This window comes from Euprymna scolopes, chromosome 23, assembly GCF_053919585.1.
Source record: "Euprymna scolopes isolate OS-2025 chromosome 23, ASM5391958v1, whole genome shotgun sequence".
In the NCBI taxonomy this organism is placed as follows: domain Eukaryota; kingdom Metazoa; phylum Mollusca; class Cephalopoda; order Sepiida; family Sepiolidae; genus Euprymna; species Euprymna scolopes.
The window spans coordinates 56,562,353-56,589,062 of record NC_136504.1 but is presented as its reverse complement, the minus strand read 5'-3'; the positions used below and the strand labels follow the sequence as shown (position 1 = coordinate 56,589,062).

The window sequence follows — 26,710 nt, the reverse complement described above, 5'->3', positions numbered from 1 at the left end:
GGAAAAGAGTTGGGCCCAGAATGGACCTCTAAGAGACTCCATCATTAATACTGTGAGCTTCTGATTTCTATCCATCAACCACTACTCTTATGAACCTACCAAATAGAAATGATTTAATGATTAAGAAGGTATTCAAGCGATACCGTAGTTGGAGGTCTTGTGAAGTAGACCTTTATGCCATACCCTATCAAAGGCCTTTGATATGTCAAGAGCAATTGACGTAGAAAGGTAGCCTCCGTCGATGAATTCGCTAATCCTATGAGATATAACCGTAAGCATATCTGCTGTAGATCTAGCAGAGCGGAAACGAAAGTGCATGTCACTAAGGTTATTTTTGCTGAGGTGGTTGACTACTTCTCTATTTAACACAGATTCTAGCAACTTACTCATGACGCACTGGAGACTTATTTGTCTGTACTGAGAGGAAGATGAGCGATCACCTGAATTCTAAAATACAGAGCATACTGGTGATTTTTCGAGGGCGTTGGGAAGCAATTCTCCCTAAGACAACGCTTAAACAGCTTTGGAAGTATGGGAGCTAGTTCTGGTTGAAGCTTTTTCAGTATGAATGACTTGTCTCATCTAAAACTTTCTGTAAACACAATATAAATAATACGCTTTTATTGTCGGATTTTCCTTATAATTGAGCACTATGCTGGATTCCCCCCCCCCAAACTATATATATATATATATATATATATATATATATATATATATATATATATATTATTTACCCCAATCTTTTTATTTATGAAGCTTCATAAATATAACTATAGAGCATATAGAGAAAATGACAAAAAGTTTTTATGTCAAATTAGAGCAGCTGTTTCATAGTACATAAACAATCATATAATTATTATGTCAACTTTTCAATATTTTCTGTTTAACTAATCAAAAGAATAAGAACTTATTAACTTTAAAAATAAAAGAAAAAAATTGGGTATGATTACTTAAATGTAAAAAAAAAAAAGGAGAAGAGTCGTTGCATTTTTCTTATATTTACAGTCTTGATTTTTCTGGTAGAGCCATCACACTTTATTTACGTATAATTATAATGTTGCCATATTGTTTTAATCAGCACTAAAAATACCTTATATAATATATTTTGATTTATTATTTAGAAATCGCTAATATTTATTGAGCAAGATTATGTTATGAATGGTTTAATCTACGATAGGTGCATTTAGGTTTTAATGAGAAACTAATTTTTAATTCAGAGAATTTATTACATTTTTTCTATTTCAATTTATTTCGTATAAACTAAAAAATACGCTCAGCCTTAACCTGATTTTTACAACGAATACATTTTTATATTAGTTATACTTCTGTGCTTTATATATTACTGATATAATTTAGTGGGAAATTTATATACTTTTTATTTTCATTAATATGAGAAATTTCTTTATTTTTCGTTACGCTAGTTTTTGCTCAATCGCAAGGGACGCTATTTATCGTAAGAAGAATGCAACTATTCTTAGGATTTTTTTCAGATTTAATAATCATGCCCCAATTTTTTTTCTTTTAAAAGTTAATGAGTTCTTATTCCTCTGATGAGTCAGAGCCAAAAATATTCAAAATTCCGCTCATGATTTTTTTTAGATTGTAGTCACCACTTATCAAGGCCAGGAAGCCACTCGTGGATAAGGGTTTTTGCGTGTACAGTAATCAATGAGATAATATCATAGTAATCGTTAGTAATGAAGATTTGATAAATAATCCTTATCCCTGAGTGACCTTCGGGCCTTGATAAGTGGTGACCCCCATGTAAAAAAAAGATGCATTAAAATTAATATATATATATATATATATATATATATATATATGTGTGTGTGTGTGTGTGTGTGTGTGTGTATTTAATGCTTGTATCGATTGCTTTCCTTGATTGGTAAATCTAATGAAACTCGCGTGAATTATTAAAGATTGCTCAATGCAGGACAGACCTGGTGTATAGTCTGCTTATTATACAAACAGTGTTGGTTACATATGTGCATACATGTTTCAGTGGAATCCTAATTCAAGGATAACGCCTCATTAAGCAAAGAAAGAATCAATGTTGAAACGGGAGTCAACATTACATTTGTTTTATGAGATATTTAGGCGTGATTTACGTGTTGGAGAAGTGGGTTGTGTAGTTTGTGAATGTGAGCAGTAGGGGTTTTTGAAGGGAGGTATGGTGAAGGATGGGAGTAAGGATGAGGCAGAGGGGGAAGTACGACTGTGTGGTTAAGCTGTCGCAGTGGGAGGTGTTGGTATTCTTTTAACTTGGCGGTAGTTTATTGGCCTAAGTTTTCGCTTTGAACTGAAGTAATATTATACTCTTATCGTCGCTACTTCCCTATAGTTTTTTATAGTTGCTTTTTCTATTCTGGTGACGACTTCATTTACCTATTGACAAGTATTGGTTGTTTTAGCGAAAAGATAAACAACACAAATGAAAGAATGATAACCATCAAACTTAAATTGATATGTAGGTATAAAAAAACTTTGCCACGGTAATTACCTCAGACGCCGTAGTGGAGGATAAAATACAACTACCTGTATACCACTTTATTTATTCATATATCTGTTCAACTAACTGTTAATTTGACCATATCGACATATATCTTATAATAAAAAGCGAACAAATAAATAAACAATCTAAAAACTAGAAACAAATGAATAGATGAAACAGTGAGGAATAGAATAATACGTACATAAATAAAATAAATAATAAATAAATAAAACTTGTCAATAGGAAAATGAAGTCGTCACCAGAATAGAAAAAGCAACCATGAAAACTTAAGATAAGGAAATGGCGACGATAAGAGTATAATATTACTTCAGATCAAAGCGAAAACCGCCAAGTTAAAAGAATACCAACACCTCCCAACTGCGACAGCTTAACCACACGAAATCGTACTTTCCCCTCTCCGCCACACCTACTCCCTTTCTTCACCACACCTTCCTTCAAAAAGTCTTACTGCTCACATCCACAAAAGTATATACCTCACTTTCTTCCAGCATGTAAATAGCACCCAAATTTCTTATGAAACTAATGTAATTTTTACTCCCGTTTGAATATCGATCCTTTTTTCGGTCTGAAGAAGTGTTACCCTTAAATTGAGATTCAACCGAAACATGTATGCGAATATGTAACAAATAATGTCTGTATAATAAACAGACTATATATGTATATATATGTGTATGTGTGTGTGTGAATGTGTTTGTGTGTGTGTGTTTGTGTGTGTGTGCTTGTGTGTGTGTGTGTGATTGTGTTCAACATGGTCATATATATATATATATATATATATATATATATATATATATATATATATGGTAGAAAGAAAGAGGTGGAAAAATAGAACAAAAACATATTGTTCTCATCATAAACTTTGAACAAAAACTATATATGTGTGAACGTATATGTGTGAACGTATGTGTGTGAACGTATGTGTGTGTCAAAAATATGCCTGCATGTTTTTTCGTTGGTTATGTTTCTCTTATAACTTATTAATAATTCGCATATTTTTCTTTCCTTTCAGTATTTCCATTGCATCCAAACTGAAAACCAACACTCACGGTGATATAATTTTCAAATTGTAATCGTATCTCTCGTCAATTGTTTACTATAGGTGAAATTGAGCCTTAACGGCCCCTTCAAACTATAAAGTACTTGAATTTTTTTATGTCACACTCAAATCTCGAATAGGTTTTCCGCCTTTTTATTTTAAATTTATTATTTACTGGTAGGCCGCCTAGCGTTGCCCGGTCGTAAAATACGTTTTAATATGATATTTAACTTTATGCAGATTTCGTATTTATTATTATAGAGTCAATTTCCTGTTGATTATCATATTGTACGATATATATATAGTGTTAATTTCAAAAGTTATATAAATATGCACATATCGACCCTGGCTTGAGATAGTTGCCTATCTAGCCGCACTGATGAGCTGTGATACAGCGAAACAGTACTGTAGTCGGATTACTCTCTCTTTCTCTCTCTCTCTCTCTCTATATATATATATATATATATATATATATGTCTTGGGTTCCATCGACTAAAATCGAAACCAAAACACTTAGTTCTCTAGCGTTATTCGCTAACATCTGCTAACGTGAACTTAAGCCTGCTAAGATCCACTCTTTCAGTTTTTAACCTTTAACGGCTGGCTTTACCGGCTAAAACCTAAATCGAATCTGTTCCACAGGTTCGAATTCCCTATATATCATGTTTCGAATCCATAGACCAAAAATTGAAGGAGTAGTTTTTTAGAGAACGTTACGCACACACATATAGAAAGCGAGTTGTGTGCGTGTGGGGACTCCAAAACGGCTAAGTCGATTTTTTAAAATTTTCAAATAAATGTTCTTTATGTGTCCGAAATTGTTACAGAAAAAGTATGATTTTGATCAAAGTTAACACCTTGATACTGCCTAACATCACCAATGAATTTAAAAAAAAAATATCACTGTACAAACATAAGTGCCCGGCGTATAAAATTAACCGTAGGTTCTTTGGTAGAACAGGGATGCGTTCGAAATATATGTTTCTGTTTAGAACACAATGGAACCATGCCGTTTGCATTTTAAACTGCAATTCAAGCAAATAAACAAATACTTTTGTTAATAAACCAGCAGCAGATTCTCTACAGTGCAAGGTAGAGAATTTGCTGCTACAGTTTTTCGTGGACTAAATCATTACGAGGATTATGAGAGCTTTCTTCCGGTTCACCGCTTGGGTCCACGACTAGAACAGACAATAAATCGATTTGACTTACAAATGGTCAATTCCACCGATGATGATAAAGGTATCTGTTGTGAAGAACTTTTGTTGATCATCATTCAATCCCGGGTGAATTTGGGTCTTCATGCTAACATACGTGTATATTTGCCATCTGGACAAATGTTTAATGGTAAGATTAAGGAGTGGTATAGAGTATTTTCAGTCACTTAAATTAAGATTTATTTATTTTATCGATTAAAACCTAAAATAAATTAGGCTTCCATGTTCTAAGAATAATTTATTATATAGTCGATGTTTCCTATTAAGTCTCCGGGTTTGGATTACTATACACAAAGATTTGAAAAAGTTGTCAAAAAACAAATATATAACCAATAAATGTAATCAAAGTCAGATAAGTTACTTTTATACCTAGCTGGATAAGTTGTTAGTCTTTTTATTTATACCTAACTGGATAAGTTTTACTCTTTTTATTTAATGTAACATGTTTATTCAGCTCGAAAATACATACAATGTTTACCGATGTATTTGAAATTTGTAAATGGCAGTGCACTTTCTGGTGAACACGGTAAGTTTGGGAAAATGAGTTGAAACTAAAAAAAAATTCATAAAATGCTGTTAAAAACCCACCGAATATATGTCAGCCTATGTTACGGTAACATATATTGAGCGAGTTTCTAACAGTATTTTTTAGTTTTTTAGGTTTAAGTCATTTTCCCAAGCTTACCGTGTCCACCAGAGAGTGTTCCTCCATTTGCAATTTTCAAATACATCGGTAAACACTGTATGTTTTTCGAGCTAAATAAACATGTTACATTAAATAAAAACACTAAAAATTATCCAGTTAGGTAGAAAAGTAACTTATCTTGCCTTTGATAACATTTATTTGTTATGTCTTTGTTTTTTTGACAACTTTTTTCGAATCGATGAGTATAGTAATATAAACCCAAGCCTCCGTATAAAAAAATGTCAATATTTAAAGCCATAAAAACATTTCCTTCTTTTACTTTACCAATAACCATAAGTCCGGGTTGCAATAAGGAGAATGAAAAAGTTATTACACTATCTGCGTTATTTTATGTTGTAACTTGTTCATTTTGTTTGCGCCTGTTAAACTTGTAGCTATCGCTAAGTCTCAATTTCGCCTAATTACATAATGACGGTTATATGGTTTCATACTTTGATTGTCCAACGTTTATTTTTCGTTAAAAAAAATTCCTTGTACTTTGAACTGCGCCTTTTTTGTAATTCGGTCGGAGTTAAGCCTTTTCTTTATTAAGAACATTTAATATTCTATAAACTATAGGGTAGTTAACTAGATCCGTATCGTGTGAACCAACAGTGTTGAATATGCGCCGAACGTTTGGTTGCATTGACTCAAGTGTTATAAAAACAAAGCGGTGTTTCTTTGATTGGTCCTTTTTGAAGTGAACTTTTCATATTTTAGCGTGAGAGATTAAATGGTCTCACCTGAAGAACAGATAGCGGGATTCTAGAGTTGCCGAAGCCTGAAGCACTTTACCATTAACCGCATCAATGGAGATGTAACGCATATTAATTATAAATGTTTTCATTTATCAATATTAATGTTTTCGGAGTTTTTTTTCTAGTTTAAACGTTGAACATATTCAAATATGTTATTAACATTTACTTCTATTCTAAGGGAAAACCGCCTTCCCTTTCACAAGTGTGATGCCCCAGTATAAGAACATTAATATTTATAAAATATGATTATTCGCGAACACACACACACACATACACACACAGCGGAATAAAAATATACATAACAACGATTGTTTCTCTTATAAAGGGTGACCCCCCCCAAAAAAAAAACTAAATGGAGGCCATCTAGAGCATATGCTGTAGAACGGGGAAAAAAAGGCCAAAGACCCTAGTGTTTTGATGTGATGTTTGGAATATAATAAACTAGTCATGACCAAAGTTTCATTTCATTCGGACAAAACACTAAGAAACGAGGCTTAATTAGAGTTGGGGCCCGTTTTTTTTTGGAGGTCACTCTACATCCATATGAATTCACACACTATTCAGCAATGACTTCCACGGTGGTGTTTGTTCTACATTTTAAACAGTGAGAAATGTCCGTTTCAACGATATCAATGTGAAGACATGAACCCTAACTCTTATCTTTATTTAACCCTAACCCAAACCTAACACTCACTGTAACTGTTATCCGGCATATCCCTAAACATAATTCACAAAAGCAGGCCAAGGGCAGGTGCGAGCACTACGTATGACTGGACTATTTTGTTTGCAGAACATTTTTCTATTAATGATGAGGTTCTACAAATGATGCAGAGTACTTGCGAGACTAGATAAGTTATTTTTGTTCCATCCTCGAGTGGCCTCTGGGCCTTGATAAGAGGTGACTCCCTTATAAACAAAAAAGGTCAAGTTTTTAACCCCACGTTTTTTCTTTTCTTTCTCTTTTTTTTTTGGAAGCTGTTTTCTTCATAGTGAGGGCCAGTATCTCTTATAAGGTTGCTCACGCAATCAAGTGAAAAAATATATCTGAACTTGTTCTAAAATATATATATATAAAAAAACTTGTTCTAATATATATATATATATATATATAAAAACTTGTTCTAAAATATATATAAAAAACAAACTTGTTCTAAAATATATATATATATATATATAAAAACTTGTTCTAAAATATATAAAAAACAAACAAATAAAATTGAAGCTGATTTAAAAGAGCGGATAAATGTATATTTCACAAGTTTTTTTTTTTTCATTTTTTTTTTATTATAGCATGTCCAAAAGGTCCCAGGAAATTCCAATGCGCTACAGCCAAAAATTGCTTCTATCGTAAGTAATTCTTTTAAATCTTGTGATTGTTGATTTGTGATGGATTAGAAATCGATGTACGAGACGAACCGAATGAGAATAATAAGTTATCTTTTTTTTGTTTTAATTTGTTTGTTCGGCTTACTCTCTCTCTCCATTTTTTTCTTTTTTACTTCTCCGTGGATGGAGGGTCAGATTTTAGATCGGTTGGCTTCATTGAGATTCGATTTTCTTCACCACTCCCCAAAGCAATAAATTTTCACAGAAACGTGTGAACTGCAAATAATTTCCAACCAATAAAAATTACATTTCTGATCTTTTGAGATGAGGATTGGTTATTCGTATTATCTGTTCTCAACTTGCATTTCATTTTCACAACGTTTCGGTCGATGTAACCTCCGACCTTCCTCACGTGTATCTTGTCGAACCCGGGAATGTTTCTGTCAAACTCGGGAATTTGAACAGAATTTCGAATTAAATCCTGACGGGCGTAGCATGCTCTTGTTCCGCCAGCTATGACTTAGATAGAGGTTCTAGGTAATTTGTAACTGTATTTTTCGGTCAGTTTTAAAAGGTTCCGTTCGAAATTCCGTCACTTTCCCGAGTTCAACAGAAATATTCCCGACTTCAACAAGATACACCTGAGGAAGATGGAAGCGTCGTGAAAATTACACCAAAAGTGAGAACAGTAGATAGTGGTCTAATGAATCCACATTACACCAATAAAAATCGTTTCAAACTCCGGAACTAGCAAGCCTGTGTGAAATTCTACAGGGTTTTGATGAACAGACATGCAGAGTTCTTTCTGCTACGAGACACGGAGCACCCTGACTCCCCAATCTTATCACAAACGGCTGGAATGCGACGCGCTAAAGTCCTTTTAACCTGCAACACTATGCCCAAGGAACACATATACCCCTGCAAATAAACACATACATATATACCAACAACGGAACATATACAATATAATACAAATGTGTTGTGTGCGTGGCCAATGGAAACAGTTAGGAAGTTATTAGTAGGGCTATGACAAGAGAATATTCTTCATTGTTTTGAATCTCGAGTGTGTATTCGACACAGTTAAACACAATTAATCAACGTAGAACCACATCGTTCTATATAAAAGTATATGAGATATTAGCGGATACACACTCGAAAGTCAAAACAATGAAAAGAATATGCTGTTGTCATAGCCCTAGTTATTAGACAGCTATTTATTAGAATTCACTTAGAGGCAGAAATTCGGTAAGAATCTATTCGTCTCCATCATGAAACATATCGCGAACACCTACTCGGCTGAGAAGTTTTCTTCCACTTCCTCTCCTAATCCCTCTTTGCTGTCGGCAGCCGATGTTCAATCAACCGAAAATCTAAAATAAATAAATAAATAAATATAGTCTATTCCAAACCTTAACAGAAAAAAATTAGAGTAGAGAAAAAATAATAACAAATGTTTTGTCATGAATTTTTTTCATTCAAAAAAAAAAAAAAAAAAATCTCCTTAAAACAGAAAAAATTCTTACAAAAATATCCTACTCCTCTAAAAATTAAAAAAAAATTATTACAAAAAAATAGTAAATAAAACAAAAAAAATGTTTTTATTTCTTTTCACAAAAATAAATAAAAAATGAATAAATAAATATCCATGAAACTTACCGTTAATTAATTTTTGTAATTATGATTTTTCCGTTTTCTTTACTGAAAATATTACACGATAAATGTTTTCTATGATGATGTTTTCTTTTTTTATAGCGTTTTAAAATTTCATCAGCTCTCGGCATATTCAGGCAGTTTACGTAAGCTGCCGGAATATACATCCAGGGTTCTTATGTTTTATGAGCAGAAGAATTGGAATAGCAGATATCTAAAATAAAAAAAATACGGAGTAGGAAGGACATTGAATATCTCTGAAGTCAGTCCTTTGCTTTGCTACTTCCTGTTGTTGTACATGCAAGGGAAACATACATAATACTACCAGCTCAGAGAGACAATGCCTGTTAACTGAAAAATGACGTCAGGCATGGTAAGAAAAAGCAAGCAGGATCTGTCGAGTCTGTTGATAATAAATGGCAGGTGGTTTGAAAAAAAAAAAAAAAGATGACAAAATTTTTAAATGCATTGAAAAAAGATAAAAATAACAAACACGATTTATGCTTAAATGAAACTTTATTCAATAAAATAAAAATAAAAATCGAAAAACAAGAATTAAATCAAAAAGAAAAGTTGTAAGTTACTCCTGTGTTAAAAGATGAACATCGCGATTTATCATTGATTCCGAAGATTAAAATTGATTTATTATTTTTATCGTGAATTATTTGAAAACAATTTTTATGAATTTATTCAAGTTAAATCAAACAGAAAAAAAGTCGAGTAATGGTACACCCCCCCACACACATGGTGATTGAAAAGTGACTTCCTATTTTAAAATACATAAAATTTATATTTAAAAATATAATTTATACAATTAATAAACATAATAAAAAGTATAATGCATGGATTTTTATTGAAAATACAATATAGGAGCTTTCATTCGCCACCAGCTTTTCAACTTGATGAACCGTCCCACTAAGTAATCCAATTTACAAAATTCCCACTACTTATGTTTGCTACGCTATAATCACATTCACTAATGTATACGCATTAACCCTTATCCTCAAGTAGCCTCCGGGCCTTAATAAGTGGTGATTAAAAAAAAAGAAATCACATCAACTGATTTCGCAATAAACTCTTGCGGCATCGCAATGTCACGCATTCTTCAAAATATCTTTGCATTTGTTGAATAAACTTGTTCTTTTAACCAAACCCAGAGAAAAGAAAGCAAAGTGTGGATAAAACTCAAATCTTCAATATCGTCCTAAGAACTAATAATTGGCTAAATTTCATCTCTCAACATAGTAAGACACCATTTCGAAGTTCTACATATAAACTTATATGCATATAAAGAAGCCGCTCATATTTTGAAATGTAACATATAAAAGAGCAAAGATATATTTTTGTTGTCTTGTTTTTTTTTTTCTTGAATTTTTTTAATTACATTTTCACCCCAAACAAGGAACATTTCCACTTTGGTGTAGGGGGCTACTATCACGGGTAGCAACTACTGGGGCACTATGTTGGAATTTGGGCAGCAAAATGTCGGTTCACGTTACACTTGAACTTCTTCATGTCAGTACACTTAGGGAAGCAGGGACCTGGAATGGAATTCCAGAGTCTAGTGGTTCTGGGGAAGAAACTACTGGAGTAGAAGATCTTTTACATCTAGGGATTTCTACTGTGTGGGGGTGGGATTTAGCTGCCTGTCGGGTTTGTTGAGGGTGTCTACGTCGTGGAGACACAAGTGTCTGCAGTTCATCAGAGCATTCACCATTAAAATACTTGTAGAACAGCCAGATGGATGCAACGCTTCGTCGATGGGACAGAGGCTGAAGCTTAGATGCCAGTTCAGGGCCTATCAGATTTGCGACTCTCTTTTGAACCTTGTCTAGGAGCGAGAGACTAGCAGCAGATGTGCCAGCCCAAATATGACAGCAATACTCCATACATGGGCGAAAGGTGGCCTCATAGAGGTACAGGATACTTTCAGGTGTCAGTAGTTTTCTAGAACGGTAGAGAGAGCCTACCTTTTTCGCAGCGGCCCTGGCAATGTTTTCAATATAATTGTTCCAACACATGTTTCCTGTGAACGTTAGGCCAAGCAGTTTGAAAGATGTACTCTCAGACAGGGAGTCACTGGCTATTTCTATTGGTGGCAGAGAAGGTTTCTTGTAATTATTGAAGGAAACCAGTTTAGTCTTGGCAGCATTGAATGTGACCATCCATTTATGCCCACATTCCACTACAGATTGGAGGTCATCCTCTAGTGTTTTTGCCATTTCGGCGAGTGTGAAAACTGTACTCTCAATAAAGATAACTGCGACATTTTTTTTAACCAATCGATTAACTATATCCTTTTTTTCCTTTTAGCTTTCAACGTATGTTGGAGAGGACATTGTCGAACTTTGAGATGTAAGGTAAGAAATAATTTATGCCTACCATTGTTATTCTTAGAAATAACCGAAACGTTCAAACATCGCAAAATTGTTAAACTCCGTTTATTTGACAATATTACTGTTGTTTCAACTATTATAACTTATCCAAGGCCAGATTTATTTTTTCGAATTCGTTTTTATAATGGAAAATTTGAAAATCCGTTAAGGTACCAACTAATACCATGCGGGTTGTTTTCTTCAAATAAAGGAATTATATATATATATATATATATATATATATATATATATATATATATATATATATATATATATATATATATATATATATATATTGAATCGAAATTTTCGGCTTTACGGGCCTCTTTAAAGATAATACCGACATTTATTCACTGTCGAGGGTTTATGACGTTACCGGATATCAAAGAAATGTGAAAATCTGTTATGAAATTAGATAACATGATACGGGGGTAAAAAAAAAACAAAAAAAAATAGAATGACATATTTATTTATTTTTCTTAATCCAAGGGTGATACAAATATTTTAATCATTGTCGATATCTTACATTTTTATTTGGAGGGTAAAATTCGTGTCTGCTTTTAATTTTATTAACTCCAACAACTTCTTTTTCTTCTCTTTTCAGTAAATGGATAAGAAGAATTGCTGCAAACCATGTAGATAAGTAATGCCGATTTAACTAATAATATAAAGCTATAAATATATTTATGTATATAATTATTTAATAATAAATAATTAGAGATTATCTATGTAAGTGTACATTTCATCATTGTGAAATCAGTGTAGATATAACCGTTCACTCAAGACTCCGGAAAATGAGTCATATTTAACTCACAAATCCAAGGAAACCAATGAGGTTAATGTAGATAGAAAATAAATACGAGATGGAAAATAAATTATATATATATATATATATATATATATATATATATATATATATATATATATATATATGTGTGTGTGTGTGTGTGTGTGTGCGTGTGTGTATCTAATGCTTGTATCGATTGCTTCCTAGATTGGTAAATCTAATGAAACTCGCGTGATTATTAAATATTGCTCAATGCAGGACAGACCTGGTGTATAGTCTTCTTATTATACAAACAGTGTTGGTTACATATGTGCATACATGTTTCAGTGGAATCCTAATTCAAAGCGAAGCGGATAACTACAGTGTTTAACAGTGAAGAACATGCATTTTAATTCAAACAGTTATACAACAAATACACACGTACGCACACACACACACACACATACACACACACACACACATATATATGTGATAAATAATAACATAATAATAGTTACATTCCAAGTTTCAAATATTTATTTTTCTTACAAAACAGTTTTTTTAGCACGTAAAGATTTCGGCAAATTGTCTATGGGCCTGTTTCGTTACGCAGAAACAATAAATTATTATGTCAATATCGAATCGTTTCATGAGTATGCTCATCAGAAAACATAAATTTTTGCTAAGAAAATAAACATAATACAATATCGGACAGAAAATTACAGTTAACAAGGTTTATGTCTAAAATAGGTTTATTTAGGTTGTGGATACAAAACTAACTCTTTAATATTTTAACAGCATGTTATATTTTATGAGTGATCAATGTATTTTCGTATATTTTCATTCTTACGGGTAAATATTAAGGTATTTCTCTTATATTTATAACATATATATATGTATAAATATATATATTTCAAATAAATCAAATATATCTCATATATATATACATACATGTATATATATATATATATATATATATATATATATATCAAATAAATCACTATTGTTTAAAATGATAACTCATTGAAATTTATTTCGTATCCTATGAGATACAAGTTTCATAAAACCGGTTAATCTACCCAATCTAAGAGACATAATTAAACTAGAGATTTTCTCAGTTATGTCCCTGCACATTAGAGATAATTGCCTATAGTAATTCAAAAATTAATTCTATTTTTATCATATATTATTCCCCCTTGCTAAATTTAATTAAATTATTTATAAATTATTTCTTCAGGGTTCTAATTTATACTATTGCGTTTTATAAACATTATGACTAAATTTATGTTTGTTGATTCAATACGCATATATATATGCATGAGGTATTTTTTTAATATTATATTATGGACTTCTATTGGGATGCTAAAAGATAAGGGCCATATACTCTTATCATATTTGCATGACTCTGTGATATCCTATTTCTGATCGTATCCATATTTTTTAATATTATATTATGGACTTCTATTGGGATGCTAAAAGATAAGGGCCATATACTCTTATCATATTTGCATGACTCTGTGATATCCTATTTCTGATCGTATCCATATTTTTAATATTATATTATGGACTTCTATTGGGATGCTAAAAGATAAGGGCCATATACTCTTATCATATTTGCATGACTCTGTGATATCCTATTTCTGATCGTATCCATATTTTTTAATATTATATTATGGACTTCTATTGGGATGCTAAAAGATAAGGGCCATATACTCTTATCATATTTGCATGACTCTGTGATATCCTATTTCTGATCGTATCCATATTTTTTAATATTATATTATGGACTTCTATTGGGATGCTAAAAGATAAGGGCCATATACTCTTATCATATTTGCATGACTCTGTGATATCCTATTTCTGATCGTATCCATATTTTTTAATATTATATTATGGACTTCTATTGGGATGCTAAAAGATAAGGGCCATATACTCTTATCATATTTGCATGACTCTGTGATATCCTATTTCTGATCGTATCCATATTTTTTAATATTATATTATGGACTTCTATTGGGATGCTAAAAGATAAGGGCCATATACTCTTATCATATTTGCATGACTCTGTGATATCCTATTTCTGATCGTATCCATATTTTTCGATAAATGATTTCTTCAGATTTCTAACTAATATTATTGTGCTTTCAATTACATTATGACTGAATCTATATTTTTTGATTTAAGACGCGTTAGACTATTTTATTATCCATAAGTTATTTATAATATTATTTTATGGACTTCTATTGGAGTTTATTAAAGATATACACTCTTATTTTTATTATATTTCCATGGTTTTATGATATTCTACTTCGATTATATTATCCCCCTCCTTTTCAATAACACTATTATGTGTAATATGTTAATTTATTTAGAGCTACATAGTTTGTTTTAGGCGAGATAGTAAATACTTATTTCTATGCAAATATCACTGTACTTGTTCTTGTTTTTTATTTAATAAATCTTCCTTAGAAACTATTATGTGATATAATTTTAAGGTGCAAAAGTTGAAATGTCTGGATTTATTTGGTATATATTTTCTTGCAGTCCCTAATATTGACAATTTTAATTTTCACCCTGCATTACTTCCCTTACCCAATTAGGTAAAGATGTTGATTTCCTATTCATCCTTTAATTGTTAATGCAAAATAATTATATATGGTAGCGGAATCCATCTTTGAACGAGACTGTTGACTCTATGTATGTTTTAGTTTTATTATTTTCCACGACTTCACATTATATACAATGTTTGAAATAAGGCGTTTTTATTCAACAATAAATTAATTATTGGTTCTCCAGTTAAGGAGAGATTCATTTTCAGTGTTCTGGTTAGAATTTGTTCAACTATCTATAATTATATTTTTGCAGTATTAGAACTTATTATAGTTTTTGCTATTCTTATTTATGAGCTTACTTAAATTACTGAATTAAGGGAAATTTCTATCATTACTTAAATTACTGGATAAAGGAAAATTTCTTTTGGTATGTTATTGAAGATGTGAGCACTGAAAGGCGGATTAAACCATATACAATTTTTTATGTTCGTTTATATTTAGTTCTTAGATGTTTGTTTGGAATTCTTATTCTGATCGGATCGGAGCTATTAGAGCCTATAGTATTATTTTCAGAATTTTTATGTCTAGAATTGCCCATAGCTATACTATACATACAACATAGAATGGTGTTCTTTTAGTGTCCTACGACCCCTTGGTTCATTAGTTACATGCTTAAGATATTTAATTTCACTATTAAATCCTGATCTAGTTAATGTTTTATTAGGATATTTTTGTTACTATTAAATATTTGTTCGTTAGACGATAATCTAGACATTGTTTTTTGAAATGCTAGAAACAATAGATTTTCTAATACTTTTATTAGTACGAGTAACTACATTCTCTTGCCTTACGTAAAAATTTTAAGATTTTAATTCTTATTCTCATACACCCAACATTAAATCTTTCTAAATTATGACTAATAATATACGCCCCTCCCCCGAACGAAGATATTTTCTATCTTTATGAATTTGCATTAAGAAATTACAATTAATGCTGTTTAGAAGTATGCATATATGGATCAGATCGATTCGGATTAGGAGTCAAATTCCATAGGAATCGATAAGCTCAGTATTTGAACATTTATATAGTTATTTCAGAATTTCTAACATAAAAAAATTGATAAATTAAAGTGGTAATGTCTTCATGTGATCTATTGTCGATTTTTGCAGCAAATATATATATATATATATATATATATATATATATAATATATATGTTTATATTTATATATATGTTTATATATATGTTTATATATATGTTTATATATATGTTTATACATATATATATATATATATATATATATATATATATATATATATATATATATATATATACGAGAAAATTTCGGAATTTGATAAAAAGGTTGCTAAAAATCTTTTCAAATTCGAAAGAGATGAATTATAAATATAGAGAATTTACTCCATTCTGCAACACAAGACTCATCTACAAGAATATGTCATTAGACTCCAAACAACATCTTTTTTAATCTCTTGTTGGATCCAACATGAACCTCTTACTCTTACTGGATTTCTGCAACACTAATTATTGGACATTGCTTAGTAGTGTTTATTTTCCTATGCATTTTTACTTTATTTCTAAAACTTTTAGAACTACCGTTTGGAAAAATTGCGCTAACCAGCAAAATGAGATTTTTATCTATATATTCCTTTTGCTAACGTTTTTTCCTCTGACGGGAAGAGCCTATCTTTAAAACTCCATGGAATAAAGAATCTTTCTCGCTTTTACTCGTATTCCTTGTTTTGAATAAAATATTGTAAATGTAATTCTACAGTATCGTGACCTCTATTATATATATATATATATATATATATATATATATATATATATATATATATATATATATATTTCAGATCCAAGTTGTTATACTGCGATCTGTAGGCAGCTTTGAAGCAGTGAAAAGCTAACACGTGTTTCCAATAGTCTACAATTTTCACCCTTTCTCTATTCTTCAGACGTGAAGCGCGAGAAGTGCCGTCCATGCGGAGATAATCACCATTGTTCTCCTGGTAAGTAATATTTTCCTATTATATATTTGTACCATTTTTTCAACATCATCCCAACTTAGTAACCCAGTCTTATTTAATTAGTAAAAAGACCTACTTTGAAAACGGCATTTTTCACAAGTTAAAATCATAAGAATATTCTGTCATCCTAGCCCTAGTTATTATTATTATTATTATTATTATTATTATTATTATTATTATTATTATTGTTTGAAGCCGGGATTAAGGGAAATCCTCTGGAAATGAACCCCATCCCTTTTCAGAGAGACGTTGATAAACGAAATCAGAATTATTATTATTATTATTATTATTATTATTATTATTATTATTATTATTATTATTATTATTATTATTATTTTTATTTTTATTACTAGTGGCGTGCTAAAAGTATTACTTCCTAATTTTAGTACGCCCGAATTGATCAGAGGGGATTGTCAATTGCATTGTTATGATGACTGAACTTATACAGTCATGACCTGAAAATTTCATCTCTATGTTACAGATATTAATGGTGTAAGACTGTTACAAAACAACCCCTGTTATGGACGTGCCTCAGAAGCAGTGATTCGTCCTTGAATTCATTCATGCAAAAAAAAATTGAATCGATAAGCATCCACTGGCGACTGTTGAACGCCTGCCACAGCGAGGAAGTGGTGTGGCATGACCGTCCTAAAGAGCGGTTGGGCTTCCCACTAGGGGGAGGCTGAGACTCTCGAAACACTGGAGAATGCCGGGCAGATATATTTGTGTTATTCGTTGACTGTTGTTGTATGCCCGGGCGACGGTATCCAACCCTGCTGAAAGAAAGATTTGTCAAATAAATTTTATTGTTTGGTGAAAACGACAACTTGATGTCACTTTGAGAGACATAACGAAATATAATTCGTTTCCGTCGCCAACGAGCGCTGGCTCAGTGTTGCTTGACCTCTGAGTGCAATACCAGACCGAGAGGTCACGTGGTTAATCTCTCGATCCTGAGAAACAGGCATGAAAGAGTTTGCAGAATCACAGGTGCATACGGAGAATAGGGGATTTCTCTGAGGTGTGGCTCAGTGTTGCTTGACCTCTGAGTGCAATACCAGACCGAGAGGTCACGTGGTTAATCTCTCGATCCTGAGAAACAGGCCTGAAAGAGTTTGCAGAATCACAGGTGCATACGGAGAATAGGGGATTTCTCTGAGGTGGCGTAATTAGTTGCGATTGGTCCAGGAAGCAGCCTCGACCCACCCCGTCACCTCACTACATAAGCGAGTCCCCGCGACAAAATTGTCAGTTGGAGATGAGATTTGAGAGAAATCAAATACAATCTAAGGGTCGTCATCCCCTCTCTTCCCGAACCGCTACCACCATAAAACCGAGAGTAATTAATCTAATTGGGACTCAGTAGAGTTTTGGCAAAATCAACATTTGAAAAATTGTATATAAGTAAAAAATGCGTATATCTCTCTTGAATTAACCAGTAAAATAGTCAACCGAGTCTGTCTTTCTTTTGTGTGCATGAGATTTATTCACTCCGGCGTGACAGCGGCATATCAACACGAAAGTGAAATCGATTCCGACTAAATCGATCAACGGGTCCTACTATGCTGAAATATCTAACGACGGATCCCCTGTGAAGGAACCTCAAGGCTTGACGACCCTCGCAATAGAAAAGGCACTCGTTTCGGGGCAACGTGTGCCTCCCCCTCAGCCGAATGCACACTCTCCAAAGCCTGAAAGGCTTTCTTAGTGTCTTCCACGCTAAAGACACCGTTTCCCTCACTAGGTGTACACATTCGTTCCAGATATATCAGCCTAAGAGTGTGTCTGCGAATTTCCACACTAGGCCTACCCAGACGGCCTTCAGACGGATGCGGGTAACAGACCTCCCGGCTAAACATGGCTTGCTTTCCGCACCATAAGAACGCGAAAAGAGCACGCACCAGATCAACTAGTAAGGCCTCCGGCAGTGGGAGTACTGATAGATGGTATAGGATGAGGGAGTAGATATGAGAATTACATACCTCCAGCCGGCCCTTCAATGACAAGTTTCTCAAGGACCACAAATGAAATGTGACCTTGACCGCTTCCAATACTTCCGACCAATTTTTCTCCAGCTGGTGGTCGGGGCCAAACCAGATACCGAGTAGCTTGCAAGGCCCATGCATACCCCTCCAGGCACCAATACGTAAGCCAAGAGACTTAACGTAGTTAATTATGGCCCCTGTGACCTTTGCATACCGACTTGTTTCTATGTCGACGATTCTAATCTCGGCACTGCTCGTTACAAGCATGGTCACGTCGTCGGCATAGGCGTAATACTTTACCGGGGTAGAGCCATCAGACAAAGTAATCCCGCGAAGGAGCGGATTCACTCGAAGCTGGCGCAAATATGGCTTAAGTTCAAGCACATACAACATGGGTCATAACGGACAACCTTGACGAATGGATCTTGTTAGCATAAAGGGCTTCGACCTCACCCCATTCACTTCCACCATAGCACCAGAGTTAGCATACAAGAGGCGAATCCAAGAACGAAACTGGGGACCAAGCCCAGCCGAGCGAAGAACAGCCTCTAGGTAACGGTGGTCTACTCTGTCGAATGCTTTGGATTGATCTAAATTGATCACCGCGGTTTCTGTGTGGACTTTTTCTACGATCAAGCGTAACGTGTGCAAATTATCTTGAATCGTCCGACCCTTAACAGAACAAGTCGGTTCAGGACTTATTAGACGGTGCATGACAACCTGCAGAAGATTTGCTAAGATCTTGGCCAAAATCTTTAACTCTGTGTTTAACATCGTTAAGGACCGGAAATTACCTATCCCATCCCCACCATTTTTATCTTCGCATAGCAATTTAATGATTTCCCTGGTAAAATACTGAGGTATGCACCCGTTCCTACACTAGGAGTTGAAAAGTACGACCAGCAAAGGAATAAAAATGGGCGACAGCCTCAAATATACCTCGTAGAGCAGACCATCAATCCCACGGGTCCTGTCTAGCCCGACCTATTTCAAGGCCTCAAGGACTTCTTCCTCTTTTATGCTAGCTGCACACCTAGCCGCTTTGGTCGCCTGAAGGCGAGAAAAGTCGGTTAAATAGGAGTAAAACTGTTCAATAGTCAGACCAGGCTCCTTGGTGAAAAGTTCCTGAAAATGAGCCCGAAAACGCTCCAATATTCCGTCATAAGAAGTTACGGTTCGCCCGTGCGGCAATGTGACCTTAGCGATGTGTCGATCAGCAGAACGTCGAAATTCCTCCGTACGCATTGACGCGGCCATATTTGTTTCCACGTTCGGCGCTCTTTTTAACCTAGCCCTAACTAACAATCCCTGGTCCTCCCTGTTACCCAAGGAGCCCAGTTCAGCCTTACCTATAGCATAACTATCACTACCCCCCTCCACGCCCTTTCTAATCTATCTTCTAATATCGCTTTCACTGCTCTAGAACTAAGATGTAGCCGGCGACTAAAATCAGCAGCGAAGGACCTAATAGTTCTGTTCGGTTGCCCCACCACTTATTCCCGATAATAGGGCCCATCAATTCCCTCTTTATGGTTAGTAAAAGCTGTTCCCGGAAGTCCTTTACGTCGAACAACGACGTGTTGAACTTCCAGTAACTAGCCATCCTAGGCTTAACACTATCTAAGTTTTCTCCGACCCGGACAAGCCTATGATCCAAGTAAACTATATTATGAAAACTTGGACAGTTAGGTCGACTCTCCTAACTAATAACCGATTGATGTAACTCGAAAGTTGCACCGAATCGGATCCGCGTCTACCTGTCCAAGTCCATACTACGTCTCCGGGCTTTTCGTTTCGAAATTTATCGACAAGATAAAACTTGTCGACAAAGTCTCGAAACGCCTTAGCATCCCGATTCTGGTTAGTAACCCTCGTGGTATTAACCCTGCGATCTAACTCGGGATCCAGAACCGCGTTCCAGTCTCCCGCTAAAACTAACCGACGAGACGAATTCATGAAGGGCTCGATTCGCCGAAAAAAGGAAAGCAGCTCAGTACGGTTATTGGGCGCACAAACCCCAATAAAACGAAATGCCACATCCTTTACGGTAACATCCAGCACGTGCAATCTTCCCTCTGGATCTGCGTATACCGTATCACACGACGCATCAAGAGTGCGCGTTACTAGCTAGGCTACCCTCCTTGTGTGGACATCATAATGTGCTGAATAGAGCTGAAAGTCTGTAAGGAGTACACCCTGATAATCACTTGGAATAAAGTGAGTCTCCTGAATACAACATATATCCACACCGAGGCGTTGAAGGTCGCGTGCAACTCGAAGTTTACGAGAGGCGTCTCTCAACCCTCGGACATTCAAAGTAGCTAATCTTAAGGCCATCTTGGTTCACTTAGAGTTGGGAATCCTGACCAAACATAGACGGTGTCAAGACACCGACAGCTGTCCCCATAGATCCAGTGGTCATCTCAGTAGTGATTGACCCGTCAGGGGACAGACCGCCGATGTCAAGAGGGAAGGTTAATTTAATAGCCTTATATAATTATGGGTGTAGTTTTATAGATACCCGCCCAACACATAATTCTTTTTTAAATCAGCAATCTCTTTGTCGTTAAGGACTGCTTGGTCTTGTGAGATTTCATTATTGTTTCACTTTCGGGGTTAATAATACACACAGATTTGCCTGTATAAAAGAGAGCGGATTTTTTTCTTTGTTCCTTATCGGTTTAAGGGCTTCTCTGCCTTTTTTTTGCGGGAAGAAGTAGGAGGGGATATGTCAGTTCTCCTATGAGAAGGTAGTGGGGTGTTTTGTCGCATGTTGGCAGGGGTACAAAAAGGGGAAGGTTTGGGGGCTCTTTTTTTTGGAAGAAGGGGGTCCTAGGGAAGTAATTTTTTTCTCTACTGGGGAGGGAGGTATTAACAGGGGCAGGGACCTTTTTGGGGAGCATTTTTTCTTTGGAATAGAGACGGCTTTTTCAGGGAAAAGTTACTCGGGAAATGGGATAACTTTTTTCTGATCTCTTTTCTCATCTAAGGATCCATTTAATTTTAACAGTTCTTTAAATTTGTTACCCCCGGGATCTTTGCTTGTTCTGATGTTTAGTGTCTCCTCTTTCATGAGTGTTTGTGCATATGTTTTTCTTGGAGATTTTTTGGGAGGAACAAGTTTCCAATCGTCTTTTGGGGGGGGGGGTTGATGCAGTCTTTGTGTTGCATGTGGTCTCATATTCGTTCGGCGTGACTTCTATTTGTTGAGCGTCCTTATTTGCGAGTTTGTTCTCTGTAGTTTTAAGGTCTTCTTCAGCCTCTGGCTCTGGTGATCCGAAACCCCTATTTTTGGAGTTGTTTCTTGCGACTGGCTGCTTCTTGGGGAAAGTGTATGTACGATGTCTTACTTCCCCGCAGATCCAGCACGTCGGTCGTCTTCCTGCGACCATAATAGGAAGTTTTTCCGCCTCTGCATCGATGTAATACGGATCTTTAGGAAAGCTTCTTTGTTTAGTAAAATATCGAAGGTCCACACGCCGTTTAAATGATCGACGGTTACCCCCGTAATATCGCCAAATTGGAGGAGATACCCTGCTGGATACTCTCCTGGGACTGTAACGTGCATCCAGGAGATAAGCGCCCGCGTGTTTGCGTGTTGTGTGGGTACGTGGGAGAGACGGATGAGGGGGAAAAAGACTTACCTCGAGACCAGCTCAGCGTTACCGACCAAAAATAGAAAAGAGGGACCAAGATGGCGACCGCCGTCTTTTGTAAAGTATGATGTCTCGCAAAGTCACACGAATTCTCGGAATATGCAAATTTAGCCGACCTAGAACGACGATAAAAGCGGGTGAGGGGAAAGACGTGGGGGAGTGACGATTGAGTTGGCTGGGGAATCGTGTGGCTGTTGCTTCTTGTGCCGTGTTGAGGATATCTTACCGTGTTAAAGAGAGAGTCGGGCGCCATCTTGAATTTTTCCTTACATTTTTTTTCTTACAGGGACCGCGCCTGGGACCTCGAAAATAGATACTGTGGTCCTTCTTCTTCTTCCCAAATACTACATTCTCAGGATATATTCCGACGTAATAATTTCGTTCTTCGAAAGATTGAAAGCCTTCCGTTTTAAACAGCGCTGACCATATATTGTAAACTCTTGCTTTTTTTATGCATTCAGCTCTCATTCCGACTATCGCAATGAGCTTCGGTACCGTTTCCTTCGTTGATCTTAGTCTACAGCGAGCAGCAAATAAATATCATTTATTTTTTGAAGGGACAAGTGTTTTGCGATATTCGATTTGAAGACGACAAAATTATAATATGCAAGGAAGCCGCCCTGTAATATCTTGTTCCACCTGGCCCCGTTTAAGCTTTATTTTTTTTTCTTTACTCAGTAATCTTTTCCTCTACTAATTTAAACTACTACATAGGTACTAGCGAATATACCCTTAGCTATTACATTCAAAGGTACATAAAGTAGTGTATATATTCATTCTTTTTGTGACGCTGTAAGGAAAAAACAGGTTGTAGCCTATATATATGGCGATTAAGCTACACTGAATATTCCGCGTTTCATCCACTCTACGATTCTTGGATGAAACGCGGAATATTCAGTGTAGCTTAATCGCCATATATATTTTATACATTACTAACGTCAATGACGAATAGCGAAATCATTCATTTTTTTTTCGCAAACTCCTGAAGTCTGGGTTGCTCCAGCGTAATACCATTCTCTGTGACGAATTCCACACATTTCTTGGCTTCTTCCAGGAAGGTTTCGATGTTGATTTTAACATTTGGAGGTTTCTTCCAGCCTGTACTCTCGGCCTCCTTTTTCTCTACTGCAGAATCCGTCGGCACACAGCTGGCAGTTGTCATGGCCGGCGGTGAAACGTGGAACAAACAAACAAACAAAACAAAAACGGGAAACTCTGACGGAGGAAGAAAAGGGAGAGCAATAACAAATTTAACAAAAATAGATAACAAAAAATAAAATAAATAACGATAACGATAATAACAATATAAAGCGCAACAATAACGTAACCGACCAAGACGAGCTGATGAGGGGTAGTTATTTATTCGCTGTGCACCGCAGCAAAATGTGGCACAAGGCCAGAAAGTGCAGAATAAGCAAGCTCCCCTAAAGGGGGCACTCTTGTCTCAACAAAAATTGACTGGACACCTCCGTCGGCATTCCCCTCCACTGGAAAGCCCAGTGGCAAGGCCTGGGAGGGTGGACCTCTTAGGTAGTACTCAAGCGGTGTACCTCAGTCCGACAGGTGTTGAGTCGGTTCCTGGCCCCGCACTTGTCGGGCTGAGTGTCAAGAACCGATGCTTGACGAGTACTACTACCCTGTCTCCCTGCAGCCGAAGCCGCTAGGGGAGACATCCCTCACCACGAGTGATGGAGGATATGACACCAATGATTTCGACGATCATTTTTATAACCACAAGTTATAATAACTAACCAATGAAAAGCTTCCAAAGTTACTATAAAAATTGTCGAATTTTGGATTCAATCAGTTCGCCGTTGTCTACTTCACGAATCGCATTTGATTCTCCGCCGCCATCTTTGTTACTGACAGTTACTTAACACTCAGTATCGCAACTGCACTGCTTCTTCACCGCCATCTTTGTTCAGCATAATGTCTCAACACTTAACATACGTTGTATTTTTCAAGTCAGTCCTCTGATTCCAATTCCTCCCATTCTTTTTTTCAAAGCTTTTCGGGGTAATTCCTAGTGTTCCTTTATTTGAAGTTTACGCGTAAAACTTGTCCTTGATCTTGGCATAGGCATTTACTTTCAATTGCAATCCCGGACAATGACTCAATAAATATTATGTAGATTTAGTGGACTATTTTGTTTAAATGAAAGCAGCAAAGGCAACGAATCTGTCTATTTATTTTGTTGATGCTGAGTTAATCAACGTGTGTCTCCCTAAAGTTTTTTTTTTCTCTATATTTTAATCACACAGCATACCTGCTATTATATTCTGTAGTTTTGGGATTGAGTTATAATTGGGAAAAATCGACTTTAATTATTCTGGTTAGTTGTGATTCGTAATTAATTGACTAAGTTTCTGTCAATCACTCTCTTTCTTTCTCACTGTATTTTGTTTTGCATCAGCTCTTATTTCGTTCTATGTCTATGACTGTTGCCTTCGTAATTCTCTCCCTTTCCTTCTCTTTCTTTCACTATTAACAGCCGACGGTAATAAAGATAGTAAAGTATAAAATATCGGATAAGTCCATTATAGAAGGAAAAATAGAGAGAGATAGAGAGAGAAATGGAGGAGATCTAACGGGAAGAAAGCGACATATCTTTTGGTTTAATTTTTTTTATTTTTAAATACTTAAGTGCCCTTGTAAACTCACCGTCTCCCAAGTGACCTGAGGTAAATAGATGAAACAACGGGTCATATTTTGATCTAGTATTGATTCAAACTTCAGAATTAAAAATACCTTACCGTCATATGATTGTATAATTAACTACATTTTAAAATCTATTGTTCATCTGAGAATCGAGTTCGATTGATATATCCGCGTGAACGAAACTAAATTAGTTTAGGCACTTCCAAAATCTCGTAAAATGGACAATGTTAAACAGTTGATAAACAGTTGACCTTTTTATGTTACTTGTGATTTACCTCTTATCTAGGCCCAGAGGCCACTCGAGGACCAGAACTAATGTGATTTCCAGTTGTCGGTGAACAACATCTTGATCGTATTCAGTACACTAGTATACTCGTTATGCCTACGAACTATGAACGATAACAATTAAAATCAAACATTTTATTTTATATAGTTGATTGTTAACGAAATATAATGTTTACTTTTTAGGTTTGAAATGTTGTCGTGGATGTTGTGTAATACCCAAAGTCAATAAAGGTGAGGTAAGTATAAAGTGACAGATTTTTAAATATATATATATATACATATATATACTAGCAGGCCGCCCGGTGTTGTCCGGTCGTAAAATACGCTTATTTCGTATTTATTATTATAACGCACTTTCTCTATTGATCATTATATTGTACCCAATTTATATAGTAATGATTTCAAAAGCTTTTTTGAAAAAAAAAAAAAACTTTGAGGACGTCAGCTGGAATTTAAACCAAAACATTTGGCGTTCTAACCATAGTTGTTATTAAGCGCTTTAGCCTTTGGCGTTACCGTCTGAAATTGCTAGATGGATAAAAAGGTTAAAAATTAAGCGACTACAATTTAAAAATTCATGTGTGCGCATGCTCAGAAGATAGTTGATTTACTCCTGGCAAAGTCAACTAATTTCTTTTCAATTTTAACCACTTAGAAATTATTTTTGCAGGTTCAAACCAAGTCGAAAGTGTTCCGGAGGTCCAAATACCCTATATATCAACTTTCAAGTCCGTATATAAAATATTCAGAGAAGAGTTTGGTAGAGACGTTTAGAACACACAGAGACAAGTTCAAACACACACACACGCACACACATGCACACATACACATATATATATATAAACTTCTACTGTGCTAGAACATTTTATTTTCATCCTACATTCTTCGCAATTATGCACAATGTAGAAACTATGCATAAAAGAATTGAGCGTCATAGTTAAATTAAATCAACCATCTTATAAAAACCCATAAAATATCAATAATTAATTAATAATCGCTCATTTTTCAAAGAAATATGCAAATTAGTTAACCCTCATGAACACGCTTGCATATCCATTACTAAGTATATTAAGAAGCCACTTTGATAATTTTTAATAGAAAAAGTAGACGTTTAGCATCTATGTCGGAGTAATAACATACTCAACTTTACACACACACACACACACACATATATATATATATTTCATATAAATATCAGCAATTA

The 26,710-nt window shown here is 35.0% G+C and overlaps 1 protein-coding gene across 1 annotated transcript in view; it reads left to right on the top strand.

Moving 5' to 3' along the window:
* Nucleotides 1-26,710, top strand: part of LOC145245910 (matrilin-1-like) — a 114,052-nt gene that overhangs the window by 76,902 nt on the left and 10,440 nt on the right. The window contains exons 9-12 of the mRNA XM_080107653.1: nucleotides 7,499-7,555; nucleotides 11,498-11,539; nucleotides 16,851-16,904; nucleotides 25,690-25,737. Coding sequence (XP_079963779.1) covers nucleotides 7,499-7,555; nucleotides 11,498-11,539; nucleotides 16,851-16,904; nucleotides 25,690-25,737 — 201 coding nt within the window. The remainder of the gene's footprint in view (nucleotides 1-7,498; nucleotides 7,556-11,497; nucleotides 11,540-16,850; nucleotides 16,905-25,689; nucleotides 25,738-26,710) is intronic.